Source organism: Takifugu rubripes, chromosome 22 (genome assembly GCF_901000725.2).
Source record: "Takifugu rubripes chromosome 22, fTakRub1.2, whole genome shotgun sequence".
Lineage (NCBI taxonomy): Eukaryota > Metazoa > Chordata > Actinopteri > Tetraodontiformes > Tetraodontidae > Takifugu > Takifugu rubripes.
The window spans coordinates 1,973,939-1,995,440 of record NC_042306.1 but is presented as its reverse complement, the minus strand read 5'-3'; the positions used below and the strand labels follow the sequence as shown (position 1 = coordinate 1,995,440).

General features: G+C 47.3%; 4 protein-coding genes across 5 annotated transcripts; 2 read left to right on the top strand and 2 right to left on the bottom strand.

The window, feature by feature from the left end:
• The first annotated feature begins 879 nt into the window (after window positions 1-879).
• Window positions 880-6,339, top strand: LOC101065611 (serine/arginine-rich splicing factor 11-like). Of its 2 annotated transcripts, XM_011616105.2 has the most exons (12): window positions 881-1,206; window positions 1,537-1,670; window positions 3,448-3,557; window positions 4,326-4,406; window positions 4,493-4,530; window positions 4,603-4,736; window positions 4,834-4,915; window positions 4,995-5,108; window positions 5,186-5,275; window positions 5,381-5,452; window positions 5,562-5,760; window positions 5,830-6,339. In XM_011616105.2, the coding sequence occupies exons 1-12, from the start codon at window positions 1,085-1,087 to the stop codon at window positions 6,010-6,012; spliced, it is 1,359 nt and encodes a 452-aa protein (XP_011614407.1). In that variant the 5' UTR covers window positions 881-1,084; the 3' UTR covers window positions 6,013-6,339. The 2 variants fall into 2 exon arrangements, with proteins under 2 accessions (XP_029686877.1, XP_011614407.1); XM_029831017.1 differs by having other exon boundaries at window positions 880-1,206; window positions 5,562-6,339.
• Window positions 6,340-6,635: 296 nt separating this feature from the next.
• Window positions 6,636-13,420, bottom strand: ankrd13c (ankyrin repeat domain 13C). Its single transcript, XM_003975267.3, has 14 exons — window positions 12,413-13,420; window positions 11,949-12,330; window positions 11,816-11,857; window positions 11,401-11,505; window positions 10,169-10,254; window positions 9,954-9,999; window positions 9,791-9,857; window positions 9,520-9,664; window positions 9,303-9,434; window positions 9,061-9,222; window positions 8,907-8,986; window positions 8,699-8,797; window positions 8,149-8,249; window positions 6,636-8,048 (listed from the first exon to the last, which is right to left on the bottom strand). The coding sequence occupies exons 2-14, from the start codon at window positions 12,283-12,285 to the stop codon at window positions 7,918-7,920; spliced, it is 1,533 nt and encodes a 510-aa protein (XP_003975316.1). The 5' UTR covers window positions 12,286-12,330; window positions 12,413-13,420; the 3' UTR covers window positions 6,636-7,917.
• On the top strand, window positions 13,415-14,695 carry znf830 (zinc finger protein 830). The gene has a single exon (XM_003975268.3). It carries the CDS (start codon window positions 13,514-13,516, stop codon window positions 14,552-14,554), a length of 1,041 nt encoding a protein of 346 aa, XP_003975317.2. The 5' UTR covers window positions 13,415-13,513; the 3' UTR covers window positions 14,555-14,695.
• Window positions 14,694-19,373, bottom strand: efcab14 (EF-hand calcium binding domain 14). Its single transcript, XM_003975285.3, has 9 exons — window positions 18,667-19,373; window positions 18,161-18,309; window positions 17,901-18,046; window positions 17,601-17,699; window positions 17,400-17,507; window positions 16,576-16,725; window positions 16,394-16,496; window positions 16,179-16,310; window positions 14,694-16,055 (listed from the first exon to the last, which is right to left on the bottom strand). The coding sequence occupies exons 1-9, from the start codon at window positions 18,840-18,842 to the stop codon at window positions 15,877-15,879; spliced, it is 1,242 nt and encodes a 413-aa protein (XP_003975334.1). The 5' UTR covers window positions 18,843-19,373; the 3' UTR covers window positions 14,694-15,876.
• Between the last annotated feature and the right edge of the window lie 2,129 nt (window positions 19,374-21,502).

Genomic DNA, 21,502 nt, shown 5'->3' with positions numbered 1-21,502 from the left:
AACTAACTTTGATGAGGAAAAAACACTTTATTTGCAGGATAAAAAGCAGCAACAAAGCTAAAATACCAATGTTAGTATTTAAATAAATTAAGTAAATCAGAATATTATCTGCATTTACAGAAATATGGGGCTCGTTTGCATTTTCCTACATGTGTATTAAGTTAATTAGTCAAAGTCAACTCTTCAAAGCCTTGAGACAAAAATACCATCTAACATAAAGTAGATTATTTTGCAATGATAAAATGAAGTGGAAAAAATGTTTTATCAATTAAAATCTAACATTTACACACGATGCTGAAGGGATTCTTTGGTCTGACCACGAAATTCCAAAACTTGCTTATCATGGTGCAACTTTAATCTAGGTGTAGGGATTATCTTCTGCAGCCACAAAACAATCGCTGCTTTGTTTCTCCTGGGAAAGTGCACCATTAGTGCAGAGAGTTTCACCACAACACTTGGGATGTGGCTCCTGCAGCCAACACATGTGGCCTGACTTTATCTAGGAATATAGGACATGCTACTCTGGACATGCTACTCTGTATCTGTGTAAAAATAAAATACAATCCAGCAAGCAGGACTCAGTCAGCCATAGCAGAACAAATATATATTATTATGATTTCTTTTAAAAGGAAATCCATTTGAGTTCAATCCTAAGGAGGTCAGGAGGCACAAAGTCCTTGATGAAGTTATTTGGTTAAATCTTTAAAACAAAAGGGGACTTTTGCGTGGGGAGGTTTTGTAAGAAAAAGCAGTTGAGTTTTATTAGTATAAAAATATAGCATTTAAAATTAGTTTGTGTGACGTTAATTTGTGTCTTTCTTTATAAATACGATGGGGAAAGTGACGTCAAATCTTTGTGTGACAAACCGGAAACGGAATTCCACTTTCGCGCATGCGCAGTTGGTTCGGGAATACACAACATGGTGAAAATTTAGCGCTGTCCGTCACGTTTGGAGCAATCGCTTGGACACAACGTGTTTCTACGTTCATCTGTCGGCAAATACGAGGAGAAAACAAAATAATCAGTTACTCGGCAACTCTTTAGGTCTACGTTTGATCGCTAGGCGAGTTATAATTCGGTAAAATGAATTATACTACGAAGGTGGTCCAGGTGACGAATGTTTCACCAAGTGCAACGTCGGAGCAGATGCGAACACTTTTCGGGTTTTTGGGAACCATCGATGAGTTAAAATTATTTCCACCGGAGTGAGTCGAACTACTGTTACATTATCCAGTATTTGTTGTTATTACAGTCGCAGTTAATGCCTCAGATTTGGTAAAATTTTAGCTGTGAAAACATTGGCCTTGATGCTAACATGCTGTTCTTGCTAACTTGTTGGCTAGTGGAGGGGGGGGCGCTGTTTGTGGGCTTTGTGTTTGTCTAAGGAATTCATTTTATGTGCACTATTTTTTATAAATAGTATTTCATAAACTGCAAGATAGTACAGAGAGACACGTTTTAAACCAAAGTTGTAATTTTTGCATGTGTGTGAATGCGCGGATGGTGATTTATTCAGTCTTATTGTCTTTTCCCAGTGACTCCCCCATGCCAGTGACATCGAGGGTGTGTTTTGTGAAGTTCCAGGAGCCCGAGTCTGTTGGGGTGTCTCAGCATCTGACCAACACCGTGTTTGTGGACAGAGCATTGATCGTGGTGCCCTTTGCAGAAGGTTGGTCTCCTCTCACTGTCCTTGATGGGGGAGTCCATGTTTCCCTGCATGGCTCAGTGGCTTAAAGATTGTCCAAATGTAGCTGTTCAAACAATCGAGCTCAGCTCGGTCAGCTGGTGTGGCTGTCCTATCTGAATGGTATCGGTAATGCCATTTAATGGCCTGTAAAATAGAGTTAAAGCAAAGGTGTCCGTTTCTTGGGTTCCTGCAGCAGCATGTCTAATGTTTGCAATTGTTTTGATTGTTGAGCAAAATGCTGATGAAACTGTCTGTTGTATGATAAATAAAATGCACAGTACAACAGGACACTGGGATACGGGTGCACGCCGAAGATGTGGCCTCCACAAACTTCTTCGAAATTCCAAAGTGAAGTTGTTTAGACTTTTATTCATATGCATATTTTATCCCCCCCATATTGGACAATCCTCTGTTAAACTTTCTCTCTGTTATTTGTGTGTATGTGTGTGTGTGTGCGCGTGAGTTTTGTAGTGAAGAAGGCAAAAGCCGCCCCCTCGTTGATGGCTGAAAGTGGTCCTCTGCCCACCCACAGAGGATTATATACATTTGCAAAGGCCAGCAGACATTCTCACCCCAGCCCACTTCTTTTTGTACCCTCTACCTTCTCTCACTTCTCTTCTAAGTTATCTTTTCTGCTGGGTGCTAGGATATAAAGGTCAGGTGATGCGGTCATGACCACAAACTGTGCTTATTCTGCAATGTTTTCTCAAGTGACGGAAACATTTTCAACTTTGACTGTTTTTTTTTTTTTTTTACTGGTAACTGATGGACGTTTGAATGAGAGACGGTCACTTTTTCACGCACACAGTTTTTTTTTTCCCCTCATGTGTGTAACGCAGCTAATGTCGGGCCTTTAAAACGCCACCGATTCGCTCTAAAGTCACACGCCCCATGAACTGACCGGTGCATTGTTTCAGATTTGAAGCCAACATGACACAATGTTAGGTAACGTTTCTCCTCTCTTCTTTTGTTGTTGTGTTTTACAGTTCTTTTTCCTGGCTCAGTCAGTCCTGTAGACCAGGCCCTGGTGAAAATACCATCCAACAGTTTTGCCTCCTGCAGCATTTTTCTCTTCTTCAGTGTGCTATTGTTGTTTGTCCGTATTCCGGTCATGTCTTCTGTTGGTGGTATTTTGGGGGCGGGGGTGTACTGTGAGATGATTTTGCTCTCTCTGCCTGATCACCTATGATCAAATATACTCCGGACGGTTTAAACCATACATCCAGGGGTGGGTTGATTGTTGCCGTGGCAGGTAAGGACATTAGATTCATGCTGCACAGCAGTCACACTACCCACCCTCAGTTTCTTTTTAAACAATTGAATCTTACATTTGTGTTTCTGGTAAGTAGACACTGACAGCCTGTGTCTTGTTCTTGCCCAATCCCTAAAATTCTCTCTGTTGTGTGTATCTCGATTTTTCTCTGTGTGCTTTTAGTAGCGAAGCCGCCAACGCTTGTTTCAGTAAACGTCTAAATGAAAATTGAGGGCACACCCAACTGGAGAAGCAGCTGTGCTTGCTAACGTTTGGTTCATGACTTAAAAAACACATTCAGGTGATCTTTTCTTGGCAGTGTTCATTGGAGTAGTGTGATATATGCCAGCAATAGTTGTCACTGCATTGATTGTGTTGAACTAAGGGAAATCTACTCTGACCTGTAAGGTAACTTTGAGAAGTGCAGTGAGGAGACTTTTTTTCTCGGATTTGTCTGTGACTCAGATGTGTGAGGTTCTCTTCTAATACCCGTTTTTGCTCTCCTAGGATCAATTCCGGATGAGGCTAAAGCTTTGTCGCTGCTGGCGCCAGCAAACGCTGTTGCAGGAAATCTGCCGGGAGGAGGGCTTCTTCCCACGCCGCTCCCCAATACACCCGTAAGATTTGCACGACGGCCTCCGGCCCCGCTGACCCGTTGTATAGTGTATTTTTGTGTGTGTTTCTGTGCTCTGTGCCTCTCCTCCCCCTCCTTGTCCCTCTCCTTCTCCTCTCCTCTCTCTCCTCCCCTCCTTCTCCTCTCCCTCTCCCTCTCCCTCTCCCTCTCCTTTCCTTCTCCTCTCCCTCTCCTTTCCTTTCCTTCTCCTCTTCTGTCCTCCCCTCCTTCTCCTCTCCTCTCCCTCTCCTCTCCTCTCCTCTCCTCTCCTCTCCTCTCCTCTCCTCTCCTCTCCTCTCCTCTCCTCTCCTCTCCTCTCCTCTCCTCTCCTCTCCTCTCCTCTCCTCTCCTCTCCTCTCCTCCCGCCCCCCTCCTTCTCCTCTCCTCCTGCCCCCCTCCTCCTCTCCTCTCCTCTCCCTGTCCCCCTCCCTCTCCTCTCCTCTCCTCTCCCTCTCCTCTCCTCTCTCTCTACCCCCCCCCCCCCCCCCCCCCCCCCCCCCCCATCAGCAGGTGGGTCCCCCTACATGAGCCTGGTCCTGCTCAAGGTTTCTTCCTGTTAAAGGGGAGTTTTTCCTTGCCACTGTCTCTTGTCTGGGGTCAGGCCCTGGGATTCAGGAAAGCGCCTTGAAACAATGTTGATTGTAAAAGACGCTATATAAATCAAGATTGATTTGATTTGATTTCAACACCAAACTGGCTCCTTCTGTCCACTCCCGCTGAGTCAGCCTGTTAATGGCTTCTTCAATCTTTGTGCTTGTGTCTGATCTGCCAGATGGGAGGGAACCCTTTCGGTGTTCCCGGCCTCGACGCAATGGCTGCGTTTGGATTCCCGGGACCTAACATGAACCCTCAGGTCGGTTTGATGGTTGCAGTTGCGTAAAGAAGTTGAAGCTACTTTGGTTTTGGCTAATCTGGATCTCTTCCCTTCTGTTTCAACAGGCTGCCGATCAGCTGTTCAAGTTGATGACGGACCCTAAGTGAGTCCATCCGCTTCTAATCAAGTCATTCCGGATCTCAGCAGTTGCTAATTCCTATTTTCCTGTTTTTAGACTGAACCCGTTAGCTGCGGGCTTGAACCTGAGCGCCAGCCTGAAAGCGGACGCGTCCAATAAAGAGATCGAAGAAGCCATGAGAAGAGTGAGAGAGACGCAGTCGCTCATTTCTGCTGCCATCGAAACTGGAGGTGAGCGCGGGCGTCGTTCCGCCCCGTCGCGCCGCCATTTTAGACTTTGTCCCTTTCACAACACGAACGAACATTTCTCCCTTTTCGCGGTTCGTAGGCAAAGACAGTAAAAGACGCACGCGGTCCCGGACCAGGTCCAAATCCAGGAGGAGGAGTTCCGCCTCGCATTCACGATACAGGTGAGCGCTCGGATCTGGGAGGGAGGCGTGGAGATTTGCTGTAGACTGAGAACGAAACCTTCTGAATGTCTGATCGCAGGCGCAGCAGCAGCAGACAGAGGCGCCGCTCTAATTCCAGAAACAGGAGACGTTCCAAGAGCCCGTACCAGAAACGATCCCGAGACCGGAACAGGCGGTCGCGAACCAGGTCCAGGTGAGATGGCGCACGCCTCCCGTGTGACGGTTCCTCCCGGAGTTACGGCTTGTTGACTGTAAAACAAATCCACACAGAGACAGAAAGAAGGAGGAGTCCAGTAGGAGGCGATCCAGAACGCCACCCAAAAGCTACAGCACAACCAGAAGGTCACACAGCCGGAATCGGTGAGTCCCGGCAAGGATTAACACGCGATTTAATTCCGCTCGTGTCGCACGCGTGGTGCAGACGTGATGCCTTGTCTTCAGCTGTTGTCCGGCTCTGCTCCACAGGAGACGCAGGAAGAGTCAGAGCATCAGCAGGTCCCCCAAAAGGAAACACTCCAGGTCTCCATCGCCTCGGAGGTGCGTCGCCCCTGTGCTCACGAGGATCGGGGTTTTGTTCCCGATGAACGCCGCGTGAAGTTTCATTTGAATCCCTCTGTGGACTCACCGGTTTCATCTTCCCCCGCAGACACAAGAAGGAGAAGAAGAAGGACAAGGACAAGGAAAAGGAACGCGATCGCAAGACCGAGAAAGATTCCGGGCGCGAAGAGCGCGAGCAGTCCAGCAAGAAGAAGAAGAACAAGGATAAAGACAAGGAGAAGGAGCGGGAAAGGGAGCGAGAGAGGGAGCGAGAGAAGAAATCGGAGGGCGAGAAAGGAGACACCAAGGTCGGATCAGGCTACGCTCGCGCTGTCGGGGTTTTCTCGGGGTGTGTTAAAACTGCCGTCCCCCCACAGGTCACCCGAGATTACGATGAAGAGGAGCAAGGTTATGACAGCGAGAAGGAGCGGGAGGAGAGGAAGTACTCCGACGACTCGGCGCTGTCGCCTCAGTCCGCCGAAGGCAACGGCACGTCCCGGCCCCACAAGGTAAAGGCCAACGGCGCCGACAACGACGACAACATGGACGTCAGCGATTAGGTCCGTCCCGGTTCGACCCAACTCTGAAACGTCTGGAAAGTCACACGGGTGTAAAACGTATCGGCATCGTGTGTTTGTGTGTTGGTTCCACACAGAAGAAACCTGAAAAAAAACCAGTTTTGTTTAGATTTGTGTTTTAGCTACCTGTTAAAACTGGAAGTAGAAGAACTTCTGGAACTTTTGTTGTTGGGTTTTTGTAGGTCATGTGTTCGCTGTGGTGTCGCTCTGTTTCCATGTGTACAACAGGTCTTTCTTATTATTGAAAATGGTTCTTTTAGCAACAGAAATGATCTTTTTTATAATAAAGCCTTTTGGGGAAAGTGAAGACCAGTTTTATTGTTATCACACATGATGGATTTAAGGTGTTAATGCTGCCATTTGGTCCCAATGGGGCAGGGGGGGGCAGCTGTCATTGCCTCCCATGTGTTGGTGCTCTGGGGTGTTTCCAGGTTCTGTTCAAGTTGGGGTTTGAACTGGGGGCCTCTGGTTTCTCAGCCCATCTCTACAGACTGAGCTACCACCCACCACCACCCTTCTTTATGCTTTAAACCTTTTATCTCAGGTTTTACATTATTTACTCCTCACACACAGTTAAGATGTAAGTAAACTCTACGACAGGCTGCTGAGGTGTTACAGATATTTTATTTTCCCATTAACATTAGTATCAGACTAGTGAATACACAAATGTACCTTCTTCCCTCCTTATTGCCAACGCACACATGGATACATTAATATAACAAAATACAGCATGAGACAGTCATCAAGTCAATGATGAAGTAATGCCTGCGCTGATTTGGAAGCCTCATGTACATCCCTGTCGTTTTATGCCCGCACAAAGCCAGTTGAAACGTGATGCTGGTGCTGAGACGCTAGCTGAAGCTGAGATCACTTCCTGTATGGAAACTTGAAACTTCACAGCTTAGTTGAAAGGGAAAAAAAAAAAAGAACATACGGGCAGATGAACACTGGTGAGATCATTTTCAGAAACACTAAAAGCCGTTTCAAAAGTGTCCGGAACAAGTTTTCTTTTCCCTTAATCTAAATGTGCCTGCGACACGTGCCGAGAAGATGCTTGTGATCCGTCGGGCCCGCAGCCCGAGCGCGCCTTAAACACGCGTCATGTCAGTGCAGCGTTAAACAATATACCTGATGAGCCCGGCGGGGCTCTCCCGCAAACAAACGCACCTCGACAAGCGTCCACTCGCGCAGAAGCTGTTCCGACACAAACATGGAGACGGTCCAGAGGTAACGTGAGAGGAACCTGAACATACAGGAGTCGGCGTCCTGCACAGGAGAGAAAGGCCTGGATATCCAACGGTTAAGAAGGTGTCGGTACTGGGAACGCCCTCCCAGCGGCTTAGACATTCTCGTATTGCTACACAGTGTTACTCCTTTGAGTATATAGACTCTTACACATACAACATAAATTAGAAATGAATATTAAGCTGGCCTTGAGGATATAATCGCGTTTCCTTTTGCTCTGAATTACACTTGAGAGGTGGATTATTTACAGATGAGTGCAGTTCACAGGAGAAAGCAATAATCTGTCCTGGAGGGGTGCAGATGAGGAGTCCAGAATGATGGTCCCCCCCCCCACCCCCTCCCGGCAGGTAAGAACAGCAGCACGGGGTGGCAGATTTTTCTGCTCTAGTGGCTAAAAGACAGAACAATAAAAAGATTTTTTCTGTTAAATTAGAAATAAAGAGATCTGAGGTTGATGGGAAATCCACTCGTCATGATTTGCTTTGGATCCAGCAGCGTTGTGAACCGATGCGGGAAAAGAAACCTCCTTTTAAAAAACAAAAAATGGATGACACACACGAGAATAAAAGAAAACAGAGTTCCTTGTGATTATGTCCCCAACGTCCCAGCGGGCTGGTCACTTCCTGCCTCTGTGTGCTCAGATCAGAGGTCAGGGAAGCGGCTGGGATCTTCCTTGTATTTCTCAGGGATGAAGAAAAGAGACTCCTCAAATTCGGCGTAATGGAATTCCTGAAATGTGACGGTGGCTGTGATGGTGGGGAAAACCGGGATGTCTGGAGGGAGGAAACGGAATTTTTACTTTATTGCCCCATCAAGCTCGCACAGATGCGGGATGACGTGCACACACACACACACACACACACACACACGTACCAAGCTTGACTGGAAATCCAGGCGGAAGCTTCATCTGAACGAATTCCCGCAGCTTGTTAAAGTGCTTGAACGGGGCCACGACCTCCAGCACATTCAGCAACCTTGACGGGGAAAAAACCATGAGTCGGCAGTTTTCTTTCGCACGGCGTGCCAGGATTCTAGCTGTTTTTTTCCGCCACCCGGAATGTTTGCGGCTCTTTTTTCCCCCCACTCCGTGCTTGTGTAAAATCGAGCTGCATCCAGAAAATGAGGCTCAACGTGCACACGTTTGTGGAGTCAACTCACGACGGCCTTTATCCCAACTGAGGGAAGCAGGAGTGTGAACCTGCTGCCACAAGGGGGCGCAGTTGGTTCACAGCCGTTTCATCCTTGGCTCCCACAACATCAAAGAGAACCTTTCTGTTTACCTGGCCCAATTATCTGATCTGAATTCTTTCATTTCTGCACAGTCCTCCTGAAACCTCCCAGGAGGATCCCACCAGTATTCACCCAGGCTCAATTTCTGCAGGAATCTTTCTAAGTGGATGTGAGGAGGAAGGGGAGTACTTACGACTCGATGCCCAGGGGGAAATCCTGGCTCATGGCTACCGTAGCTTTGAAGTTCTTCTTGCTCTCCTTGCACAAGAGCTCTCTCCCAAGATGCGGCGGCCTGAAGGTGGAGAGAAGCAAAGACGCTGCCTTTTGTAATCAGGGATTTTTGTTTACGATCCGCTTCTGTGTTTTCCCCCAGTCGGAAGATGAAAGAATCAATAACTTACTTTCCAGCTTCCGCCGTGATGTATTCTTCCCAGGAAATGGTGTTCAGTGCCGGAGCTGTGAGGGACTGCCGTCGGACAGGCTGGACACAGGACACCCCCGTTCAGCAGATCATCCCACCGGGACACGCACCACTCGGGAGTGTCCCTCACTCACCTCGAAGTTGTGCTCGCTGATGCCGCCTCCTTTGCTCAAGCTCTCCATGATGGCTTTGTTCCTCAAGATGTCCTCCTCGCTGAGGTGTTCCCGACGCTTGCGCGACTCCAGCACCAAGCCGTTCACCGAGTAGAAGTCGGCCAGGAAGTTTCCCACCCTTTCCTGCGTGGAAAACACAGCGTGTCCCAACAGGAGACTCGGGCTTATTTGACGGCGAGGCCGTGAGCTGCTGTCCCGCCTACCGTTTTGTCCTCTCTGAACAGCCAGCCGATCTGACTGCGGGAGAACGTGATGGACTTCGTGGACAGGGTTGCGGAGTAGACGTCGCTGCTCATCAGAATGTCCACCTCCTCTTCCGTCTCCATCTCAGAATCCTTCATGGAGGAGACAAGTGAGAGTCAGGCTCCACACACACACACACACACACACACACACACGAGTGAGACGTGGCTCGCCCACCTCGTGGTGTATTCTTTGGTACACTTTCGCTTCGTTGTCCAGAACCACGAAGGACTGGGAGGGCGGAGCGTCGCCGTTGAAGATGAAGCTGAGTTCTCCACGCTGGCACTTCATGTCGGTGAAGTCTATCAGAGTGGTGTCGAGTCTAAATCAAGAAAGGAGAACAGGAGCACGTAAAAGTCTTGTGCCCTCATTTTGGGATCTAAAAACAAGCCCGCGTCCTGGATACCAACATCCTGCTCCTCTCGCCAAGTTCAGCCTCAGCTCCTACCTGATATTAATTCCCTGTTTGTAGATTTTACAAGTGTCAGATGGAAGAATCCGGGACAACAAAGGCACTGAGGAGCACAGAAGAGTGGAGTTGTGTGTTTAATCCCCTCGTTTTGACAGAAAACGACACACATAAACAAGTTCAGCGACAGAAGAAAACTTACCCCAGCTCTGAAAGTCCCAGTGCAGCTCCAGATAAAAGTCTCCGAGCTGCAGAGGAGGCACAAAAATGTCTGATAAAACAGTTCAGGGGAGAATAAACACACTCAGATAAAAGTGTAACGTCGTTATTCTGAAGAACAGAGGCTCTGCCATCGATCCTGGAGGCCATGAAACCAAAGCTGCGACCGAACCGTCCAGCTGAGGCTGGAGAGCTCACCTCTCTGAGAGCTTTCAGTAGCTTTGGCCTTTTGTCCTCCACGCTCTCTCTGGACTGCTGCTTCAGCTTGCGCAGGATGGCTGTGACTGCGTCGCCAAGGATAAAGACAGAAACAAAGGGAAAACGCGACAGTTTAAGGCAGGTTGTGCGGCCTCGTGTCTTCCTGTGTGCGTCCTGCCTGCAGCAGAGGAGTGAGGAGTAATTATTCATGAAGCCCACGTTCTGTTTAGTCATCAAATAGAGACATTCCAGGTCGTCAGCTGTTTATCCTGGATGTTAACAGCTAAAGCTGCAGCCGTGGTTTACTGGCGAAAGAGTCAGTATTGATATAGTGTGAGAAAATATTGACAAATGTCCTGTATGTCGTGTCAGGCGGTTCCGGCTGTCCTCTGGATAATATCACGCCTTTGCTGATGGGGTGAGTGTGTGTCCCCCTCCACTGGCACACACTCTTGGGAATAAGGTGACCTTCTCGGGGCAAAAACGCCCAGTCTCCACGCCAGCCTGTCACAGGAGCCAGGGAGAGCTGGGAGGAATACTAACAAGGTCGCGGGCCATTTCCCACCACTCACGAGCTCCATCACACGCTGCACAAGAGGATGTCAGTGAAACTAAAACAAAAACCTGCCTCAGCTACCATAAAAACCCAACCGGTTCATTTCTGTTCAGCCCATTTACTGGGTGTTTAAAGTGGCCGTTGTCTAGTATGCTAAATTAGCCCCAGATCAAAACAAGGACAGAGAGGTAAAGCCTTCTCTGGGGGCTTTAGCTGCTGCTTTTATGGCGTCTGTTTTTTTTCTTTAACTCAATGTCCGATCCAAAAGGAGGGGGGGCTGGGCTGTACGCTCAGGGCCTCACCCAACTAAGCCAACGTTCAGGCTATCTTCCAGCCCATCTGGATGATGAATGCTCACAGAAAATCCCCACCTTTAGCCTTTGAGCTGCATCACACACACGCACACAGATCTAGATCATGACAAGGAATAAATAAAACACAGTAAAATTAAAACATTCATACGGCAATAAAAGAACCACGAGGCCAAAATCAGACGCACGCCACAACCATGACATTTACCGACCCTGCAGCAACATTCAGACAGACAGTCCTCCCAGATGTCCGACAGATGGACACCTGGTTACTAAAGCTCATAATGTGGCCGCTGGCGCCGCTGAAACGTTTCTACTGCGTCCTCCTGTTGCGCAACTCGGTGAAGCGAGGTCACGTGACTTACTCATCTGCCTGTCTCCATAGCTGATGGCTTCTGCCAGGGGGCTCCATCCCTGGGCGTTCTTTATCTTCACAGGGGCGTTGTGAGCCAGGAGCAGCAGTGCACATTCTGACAGAGCGTTAGAAACAAGCACCGTTAAAGCCGCGTTACTTCTGACAAGGGATGGAGCAAAGAATAAGCTCAAAGTTTTGTACTGGAGGTCCAGTACAACCACAGTTTTACTGGTACAGCCGTACGCGCTCCGATATCAAACACTCTTTAGTAAAGTAGTGCCGACAGATGTAATCTCTGGATCAGCAGATTTAGTATGATTCTCTGGGATGAAGTCAGATTAACCTCTGATACACATTTAATTCATCTCCTGACAGCCATGGCAAAAAGGAGGCCGAGCCATTAAATGAGTGGGTTTCAACCTCACCTTTGTGGCCCAGCATCACTGCCAGGTGCAGAGGGGTGTTTCCTGCAACAAAAGGATGCATCATAGATGAACTTCTGCTCACATCAACATCCACATCTAGACACATTCTCTAGGTGAAAGAGAGAGGAGTCACCGTGCACGTCCTTCTTTGTGATGCTGTGGGTCCTGATGAGGGAGGACAGGCGGCGGACATCCCCCTTGTAGACGCACTCGTGGACGGGGAACTGGCCGTCACTGGTCAGGATGATCGGGTTCTTGTTATCATCGTTGACGACCGAGTCGGTGGATGAGGAGTTGCCGTTGATGTTGTTCGCATTGAGCTGCTGCTGCCGCGCCGAGGCTTTCAGGAACGCCTTGTTGGACCTGAAATGGTTACCGGTGCCGTTCGGTATGGTCCCGTTCGAGCTCTCCTCGTTCTTGTTTGGTTTCGACTGCTCCTTTCGCATGGCTCGTATCTTCTCCCCCGTCATTGTGACCACTGGAAGGCTACCTGGCTAACCCGCTTAGGCCTGTAGCTACGGTGGTAATAAAGCCACAATAAAGGAGCGCCTCTGCATAGACGCACAAGTCGGAGAGGATTCCAAATGACCTTCTTACCAATTGGAATCAAGAGCGACGTTTTTCGTGGCGGGTTGCAGCCCAGTTATATACCTTTACGTGCGGGTGGGAAGGCTTAAATCCAACATAGCTTTAGCGTCCTACAATTATAGCGAACAAGCCCACGATATAAAATGTGTGAGGTTAAGGTGGGTGCGGCGATGGAGACATAAAATAATGCTCGACACAACATAAGCCAAACATAAACACGAAATAAACGCGAATACTACAAGAATAATAATAAACGACTACATAGTTAGCTCTCCTCTAAAACTGTGTTTTAAAACGCAGATCCCATTATTTGCTGGATCTCAGAAACACAGCGGCTAAGCTAACGTCGATTTGAGCGTTGTCACAAGTCTCGCGAGACTTGACAGCGCCTCTGTTTGGAAGCGATTTCACGCGACTGCGTCACTTTCATGAGACGCAACTCTCTATTTTTAAAGAAAATTAAGCAAAAACATACGTAAGAGTCAAAATCACCCATGACCATGCAAGGATATATTTCCACCTCACACTTGCTATACAGATGTAGTACTTTAACGTTCACGAAAACAGAATTATTCTTTCACATCTTGATGTGATTTGATGCCTCTGTTATCATCGTTGACCTCTCAATAGTCACAGTAATTAATGGGTTGTTTTAAAATAGGGTCATTGACATTCTTACCCCCCTGTCACCTGACACAACAGCAGCAGAAATCTACGCTTTGAGCCAATATAGAACAGAATATCAACAAAATGACATGCCTGTTTAAGAATGCAAATATACAAAGCTAAACTACACTTGAAAATACTTAAAGATAATTTATAATAAGTGTATCCCATAAATAATTGTTCTTTGTTGTTACCATTCCACCTTACTCCACCCAAAGGTGCTCAACTAAGGAAGTCAGTGATGTAAAATAAATGACACACCATTAGTTATATCGAAGGAAGGGAAGCCTGTCACAAAATGTATAAAACGTAAGGAAGATTGTCCTAGCCCGGGATCCGTAGGCAGTAGGAAATGACGTATCCAGAAAGAAGGCGGGCTTACCTTCAACATACACGCTAGCAAACAAGTAGCAAGCTTGCTAATAAGCTGCGTTGTTTTCAAAAATGGCACCCTCCAAGAAGGAGAAGAAAGTTGTGAACCAAGAAGAACTCCGGCGACTCATGAGGGAGAAACAAAGACAGTCGACAGAGAAGAAACGCGTCGATTCTCCTTTTGCTAAATACAACAGTCTCGGGCATCTCAGCTGTGTTCTCTGCAACGTGCAGGTGAAGTCCGAACTCCTGTGGCCGACCCATGTTCTGGGAAAACAACACAAGGATAAAGTTGCCGAGCTAAAGGGAGCAAAAGTCCCCACCGTGACACAACAAACCCTGCCAGGCAAGAGGAAAGCAGCCGGGGACAGCGAAGACGTCAGCGGGAAAAAGGCGAAACCCTCGTCGGGTGCGGGTCAGGCTGCGTCCGGGTCGGACGACGATGTTTTCAAAAAGCCCAAAGAAAAGGAAGATGCTGTTCGCAAGAATAATGCGAGCCTGACTCTGTTGGCTGGAGTGTACGAAGATGAGGAGCAGGACGATGATGAAGGAGATAAGGAACAACCGGGAAGTACAAATGTGCCTCTACAAGCGAGTGAAACCGCTGGACTTCCAGCTGATTTCTTTGACAGCTCCATCCCATCCACACCGGCCATCTCCCATTCGGGTTCCATCCTCAAGGCAGACGTGCAGGAGAAGAGCACGGAAAAGAAAGAAAACACCGCCGAGGCGCTGCCAGAAGGTTTCTTCGACGACCCCGTGAAGGACGCGCAGGTGCGCAACGTCGACGCGCCCAAAGATCAGCTGGACAAGGAGTGGGAAGAGTTCCAGAAGGAGATGCGACTGGTCAACACGAAATCCGAGGCCATCGTGGCGGAGGACGACGAGGAGGGCCGGATTGAGCGTCAGATTGATGAAATTGATGAACAAATTGAGTGTTACAGGAGGGTGGAGCTGCTGAGAGACAGGCGGGATGCGGTGAAAAGCAGACCCGTGTCCAGGAAGGACAAGCGGGTGGAGACAGGTGTGAGTAAGGAAGAGGAAGGGGAGGATGAAGAGGAGCTGTTGGGGCTTCTCTCCCAGGACTGGAGGGCGAAGGGAGCTTTGGCTTGACTTCCCGTGACTTTATAGAACAGATGGTGTCAAACGGTAAATGTTTGTCAAAAGCTTATATTTGTATGTTTCAAGTTGGATTAAACAGGATGTAACTTTTGTGGCACTATAAAAAAGCTTCCAAACGAGCCACAGAATAAACTATTGACTTTGTCTTTTATTCATTGGTGCTCACACGAGAAAACATTCAGAGAACGGTCCATGTACAGCAGCAGCTGGACCAGAGAAGAACCCGTCCGGGGGACCAGACCAACAGTGGGTCGGTTCCACCCGCTGTGTCAAAGGTATAAATAACCAATTGGTGATACGTTATTGGCAACATGCAAAGCACAAAAGAATCTTTTTCAAAGATGTAGAATGCAGAGATTAGGATGAATACATTTCATCGGCCCAACGTACACTAGGTCGAGTAATTTCTTAGCAAATACATTTAAATCATTTACAGAATACCAGTATGACAACCCTGTTCAGAGCTCTGCTGTCATTCGGTGTGTTTAGGCTCATAAATATGCAAAAATCGGTCAAGTAAAGACAATGTCAGTGCTTTCTCAACTACCTGTTAATGAGTTAGGTGTGTTGTTAGTCCTCTGCAACTGTAACCTGGCTTTACTCACATCATTATTGCTACATATGCTTCAGGAGTTACTACTTCATTTTATGAGTCTACTGTACATCGATAGCCCTTCCGAGTGTGGAAAACTGAAAATGCAATAAACACGACTTCATTTTGCCACTAAAACACGTGAAAAACAACAAAAAGCTAACTAAGCAGTCCTTTACTACAGGTAAAAGCTTAACTATGGGCTCAACTGTCAGTCCGATTAAGAATAGGTCTAAAAAACATTTTCTATATAGAGTAGTCAGTTGAAAACATCCATAAAAATTTCTATTGGGTTTATAAATAAGGTTGGAGGGAGCGGTACCAATGACTGTATTGAGTGTGAATGCTTCAATGAGCTAACGATGATGGCCAAAGATGCAAAACAAACAGGTTAGATAAACTCGGCCAGAGGGGGGGGAAACAAAGAGAGGAAGCCCGAGAAACACGGATGTCAACAGAACAAATGAAAACACACACTGGTTAATTTATATTAACAATAAAACTTGCTAAAAATGACAATTTTCTGCACGCGCTCACTCAAATGGGCCAACGCAAGAGTCATTCTTCTGTAAAAGACCAGCGAGCGAGGGTGGGGCGGGGGCATGCCAGTGCCGCCGTCCGCTTGATAAATATTCAGTTCAGAAAAGTGCAGCAATTCCAGAAAAATTCCAGACCCCACTGGGACTTCCAACACTGTCCGCTGCTGTCAGTGCCAACGTGCTCACACGCCTACAGCAGCTCTCAGCTCCATCAGGGAGAAGCGCCGGTCCCCGTCAGTGTCAAAACACGCCATGGCCTCCGTGCTGGGAGTTAACGTTCCGAACACTGTTCTCAGGTCCCGGTGCGTCAGTCCAAGAGAGTTCAGCCCAATACCAGCCTGCAGGAACAGCTGCTCCAAATCTGGGAAAGCACAGTTGGATGAACATTACAAGCAACCACCAACAATTCTAAATCAAATAAATAAATGGTGGCTTATTTGTCGGCTAAAATTTCCCGATGAAGAAGACTGAGGCGGGAAGGCACCTTTCAGAGAAGCGACTCCCGGCAGGAAGACTTTCTCCGGACACGCTCTCGGAGCGCTGCGTCTGGAGCGGCTCTGAGGGGAGAGACGTGGAAATGTGCTGGTCTGAGCCTCTGCTGCAGCCGTGGGGGCCACTGTGAAGATACAACAGAGAGAATAAGTGGGACACGCGGCCACCATCTCCCCCCCAGCCGACTGCCTCCTCCCCGTGCGGCACCTTCGGCATCTCCAGGCAGAGGTTTGCTCGTCGTGCGGTCGTCCACGCCTTCGGCTGCTCCGCTCTCGCTGGTGGCTGGAAGCTTCACCGTGGTGTCGTTGACCTGAGTGGGAGGATAAAGAGAAAATATTGATCGCGATGATGATGAGTGAATATTCCAAACTAGAATAAAATAAACTCACGGTTTTCTTGTCTTTCTCCAAGCACAGGACCCTCTGCTGGAGCTCTGCCACTGTGGCCAACAGGCCGTGCATCTGCTCCGAGGACTGGGAACGGTACGCTTCCTCCATCTTATTCGCCTCGCTGACGGCGTTCCTCAGGTCTGTGATGTCCTATGGTAACCGAAAGAGAGCAATTAGCGCACAATAGCGAGAAGATGAACGGGCCGGTCAGGACGAGACCCGATCCTCGTTATAAACTCTTGTTTTTCCCTTCAGCACAAACGTGTAAATAACCTAAAATGAGCCGCCGAGATAAATAACATCGGAGAAATAAGAGGGGGTTGGAGGTGAAGAGCTTTAAAGTGGAGTTTAAATTTCAGGGGAGCTTATAAAAGCTCAGAGAAAAATCCATTTAGAATCCGACGGAGAGTTCGGAAAGTGGGCAAATAATTGCTGTTTTTATTTTTTTTAATATAACGGCTAAAAAATAAGCATCAAACATACCACTGCTGGGACCTTCCTCCTAATAAAGTGGAGAGATGCTCTGCACTTGCCTTTGACCCAGTTTCCTCTCACCACTCCCAAAATAGATCGCCAATCGCCTCATATATTATGAATGAAAAGCCGACGCATGCGCTTAAGAAGCGGCGGGACCTTTTCACCCGAAGGCCTGACCAACGGAAGCCCGTCGAGTCGGAAAAACCATCAGAGCGTCAGCGAACGCCAGAGGTCCTGCTTGGGATCCGTGCCGCCGCTGATGTTCTCGAACCGCCCTGTTACCATGACAACCGCCGAGATTTTTTAAAAAAAAAAAAAGATTTGAAAGCTCGCTGCCTTGACTTTACCGTTATCTTCTTTGAATCGTCGTCTTTCTTCTGATTTTCAAGAGCAGCTTGCATGGTCCTCACGTCGTGCTGCACGCTTGTTAGCGAGCTGCCGATCGTCGCCACACTCTTAAAACGAGGAAAAAGACTCTGCGGTCAGTCTCTGGCACTAAAGATTAAATATTAATAGATTCCTCGGGACGTTTTTTGTTGTCCCAGTACCTTCTGAAGCTCTTCTACTGTGGTCGGGAGACTGACCAACTCTGCAGCGGACTTCAGATTGGCCTTCAAGTGGTTGACAGCAGAGTCCAACAAAGTGATCTACAGGCCAAAACACACACCAAAAGGCTGTTAGCCATCCTGAAACACACCCTTTCCATCCTGAAACACCACAAATCTTCCGAGGGTTTGAGCCACGCGCCTTCTTACTGCAGTATCTTACTGTTAATGGTAGATTATGTGAGTGACCTTCAACGCCTGTTTAGAGACTAAAGCTGCTTTCTTAGTGACGACGGGATGCACCTTTCTGTTAATTTCTGTAAGGTTGGACCAGAGTTTGTTGAAGCCTTTGTCTCCATTTTCAAAGTCGTCCAACTTTCTCTCTTTGATCTTCAGATCCTCGCTCAGCTTTGGTATTTCAATCGACGCCGCCTTCTGACTGGATTCCACTGTCACAAAACAGAAAGTAGCGTCAGAAGCGGAGCTCAGAACGTGGCAATAAAAGGTCAAGTAATGGGACTTTTTATGACGGCCACGAGGTCCGCGTGAGACCGGAGCCTTACTGCTTTGTAGCTTTTCTTTAAGTGCATCCAGATCTTCTTTCAGAGCGATCTGCATCCATACGAGTCCAGCACAGGCCATAACACAGGCCGCTAATATGATGAACAGGAACAGAGGGTAGCATACGTTGCAGCACTGCGCGTAGGTTCTTCTGTAGAGAGATGAACATGCTAATGCCATACACAGGAGAACAGCAATGCTCTTTTTGTGTCAACAGGACTATTTGATTTGGTATAACATCATTTAATTTAATAACATAATTGCTAGTCGCTCTGTAAACAGGCTGCTAGATCACATCCTTTTAGTCAATCAGATAAGTTGTTCAACCTATGATGATGGACCCATCAGGATAAAAATGTGCTGTTTGTAACCTTGCTACCGAACACATGCACTAAAATGGTGATTGCGTAACCTGGAACACATGAGCCCCACTACTCATAACAAATACGTAATATACTTGGACAAAGGTGGGTTTTACATAGATAAACGCCATCATAGGACTACTTACTTTCCAAAGTTTGTTCCACTGCTAATGTTGTTGAACTCATCGTCGTCAGAGCTTGAATCGGACTCGGAGTCCGGAGGTTCGGTTCGGAGAAGTCGGTGACCAGAACCCTTCTTGGTCTTTTTCCTCTTACTGTCCCCAAGCCCAATCAATGCATTGAGCTCCTTTCTCTTCTTCATCTTCTTCTGAGGGGTCAGCGAACCCGCTGAACCCGATTTAAATCCGACTAAATCCAAAGTTTTGTCCAGCTTGGTGACCTGCGATGGTTTAAGAACCAGCTACGACAAATTAACGTTGTCTTGCTAGCTTGAATTTTAGTCACGCAAAGCGACTAAAGATATAAACACATCATGGGGAGTCAGCCTTAGACCGAATTCATCTATATGTTGAGCAGCCGATCGACGTCACCTTAGAAGAGTTTATCCAAAACAAAGCGTTGCAATTAGCTACTGTGTAATAACGCAGCGTTGCCGTAGCTAACTCTCTTAGCATCTGATAACGCAGCCGATTGCTAACAACAAATCGCTGGATATTGTTGTCCGCACATCTCCTTGGGGGTTTTTAAGCTATCCTGCGTCACGTCGCTCATATGTCGAACGCTGCAACTAAAATGTATTAAAATAAAACAGTACTTTATTCCCAGCGATTTATTCTTGCGGCTTTATTGTCTGCGTAGGGCGTCAAAGTAAACTGGCCGCTGATTGGTCGAGAGGGATGACGTAACATCCGGTGTTCGTTCTGTCAAGCAACCAAACAAAGCTGTCAGTAAAAATCAAAATATACTCATGATGTTAAAACATAGCAAATATTATTACATCTGCATTTTAACAGCCTGATAACCCTGCATAAACCCCGTAAGAGAGACATGGAGTGAAAGGAGCTGGTCCTGATGGAATGTGGTAATTTAAATAATTCCATCATCGCAGTAGCGGCTGTGGCCATATAGTGCTCCTTTAAAAAATCCTTTATACAGGCGTTGTAGCATGCATTTTCATGCAATAAAATAAAATAACCTACTGACAGATAATGCAAAAGACATGTTACTGAGAAGAATCACATTTGATGCCATGATGTGCCATGAGTCATTGATTTTATATTGTATTCATCTCAAATGTTAGCTCTACTGGAATATTTTAACTAACTATCCGGATCACGCTGCCATCGATATTACGGGATTTAAGGGTCACCTCTAGTTTTTCAGTACCTTGCTCAAGGGTACCTCGTCAGTGTTCTGAAAACATCGCGACACCTCTCCTGCAGCCAGTCCAGTTTCCAGCCAGAAACCCCGGGAATATCAAATTACAATGAAATAAAAAAGGATAAAATTATATATAATACAATATAATATATACACTACAGTGTTTTTTGTGATTTATTTATTCATAATCCATGTAGGGAATTATTGTACACAACGTAACTGAGCTAATGATTTCCAGCCAGACTGATATTTTCAATAACATATCATATTACACTGTGTGTGTGTGCGTGTGTGTGTGTGTGTGTGAGGGTGTGTGTGTGTTCGTGTGCGTTTCTGCCAAAATCAGGTAACCTGGGGTGCTATTGGGCCGACCCAGCAGGACACACAGGCTGAGAGTAGAAACAGGGTTAATGCATACTGGCATTTTGCCTCCCCCCCCCCCCCCCCCATTGAAAATAGACTCCCACCGGCATGCTATTGGCTTCGAAAACACAGTCCTTTGTGTCCCTGGAACCTCTCTCTCACACACACATGCATGCCCACACACATACACACACACACACACACACACACACACACACACACTCGAGCATTACTTCTAATAATAATGACCCTGAATGAAGATCTCCACTCTAGACTAAATTACTAATGCACAAAAGAAATGGGACGCTCCCCGGCATCTCAGTGTGAGGTTTGTTATTGATTTGCAGGAGATGAGGCCCACTGCTGATGCTTTATTATCCCCTAAGAACTTCTCACAGCAATACTTTTTGAGTTTACAGTGGCGTGATATCGCCCATACAAAGCTCAAGTTCCTGGTGCTGAGCCAGAGTCCAGGCTAGATCCGCTGTAAGGTGGCGAAATTGTTTAAAATTCTTTTGGCGAAGCTCACAGAGTCACGAAGGCAGTAGAAAGGAGGGTCAGGAGAAAATTCCCTCATCTGGGGGCATCAACAGCCCTGCAGATTACATTCAGTGGATACATGTGCAGGAGTGAGCATGCGTTGATATGTGTGTGTCACAGTCGAAACCTAGACGAAACACCTCAAATCTATGTTGTTTGATGTTTGAATTGTTAGGATTTGTTGCAAGGTATGCGCTTAACTCTTGGGATAGAGGAATAATCAGAATGCTGTATAACAACGTGTGCCTGGCTTTGCAGGAGCATAATAAGCGTCTCGCCTGTGCTAAGAACACCTAGTGGGGGGGACAAGCATCATGCTGAGGGCCTGGGCAGACTCCTACCAGCATGAAGCCGTATATCAAAGCATCCGAGGTGTTTCATCTCCCCGCCTTCCATCCGAGGTCAAGACTGAAAGGATGACACTTCGACTTTTGGCTCCTCACATCTGCAGCCGCGGTGTAGGTGGGAAGCGTTGGACATTAGAGGTCCGCTTCTCTGATTACTGGGGGGGGGGGGAAACAACCCACAAACTCTTCATTCCACACATCGTGCACAGCGGGGTCTCTCCTGTTCTCATCCACCGTGATTCCTTCAATTGCTGGAGGGGGCGCAGCCTTCCGGGCACAGACACAGAATGTAAATAACGGCGACATGATAGGAAATACAGGATGGAATCGACTGCTAATTGAAGGCTTTCATCCGACATGGCAGCAGGTGTGAATACAGATCAGTGTCGGC

Coding starts and splice junctions, on each gene's coding strand:
- LOC101065611 (XM_029831017.1), top strand. CDS start 1,085: ATGAATTATACTACGAAGGTGGTCCAGGTGACGAATGTTTCACCAAGT. Junction 4,737..4,833: donor TGCTGCCATCGAAACTGGAG/GTGAGCGCGGGC, acceptor CGCGGTTCGTAG/GCAAAGACAGTAAAAGACGC. Junction 5,109..5,185: donor CGGTCGCGAACCAGGTCCAG/GTGAGATGGCGC, acceptor AAATCCACACAG/AGACAGAAAGAAGGAGGAGT.
- ankrd13c (XM_003975267.3), bottom strand. CDS start 12,285: ATGACGGGGGAGAAGATACGAGCCATGCGAAAGGAGCAGTCGAAACCA. Junction 11,506..11,815: donor AGTGATGCTGGGCCACAAAG/GTGAGGTTGAAA, acceptor ACGCTCTGTCAG/AATGTGCACTGCTGCTCCTG. Junction 8,987..9,060: donor TCAGCGAGCACAACTTCGAG/GTGAGTGAGGGA, acceptor TCCTGTGTCCAG/CCTGTCCGACGGCAGTCCCT.
- znf830 (XM_003975268.3), top strand. CDS start 13,514: ATGGCACCCTCCAAGAAGGAGAAGAAAGTTGTGAACCAAGAAGAACTC.
- efcab14 (XM_003975285.3), bottom strand. CDS start 18,842: ATGAAGAAGAGAAAGGAGCTCAATGCATTGATTGGGCTTGGGGACAGT. Junction 16,726..17,399: donor ACGATTCAAAGAAGATAACG/GTAAAGTCAAGG, acceptor CGGTTACCATAG/GACATCACAGACCTGAGGAA. Junction 16,497..16,575: donor TGGAGAAAGACAAGAAAACC/GTGAGTTTATTT, acceptor CCTCCCACTCAG/GTCAACGACACCACGGTGAA.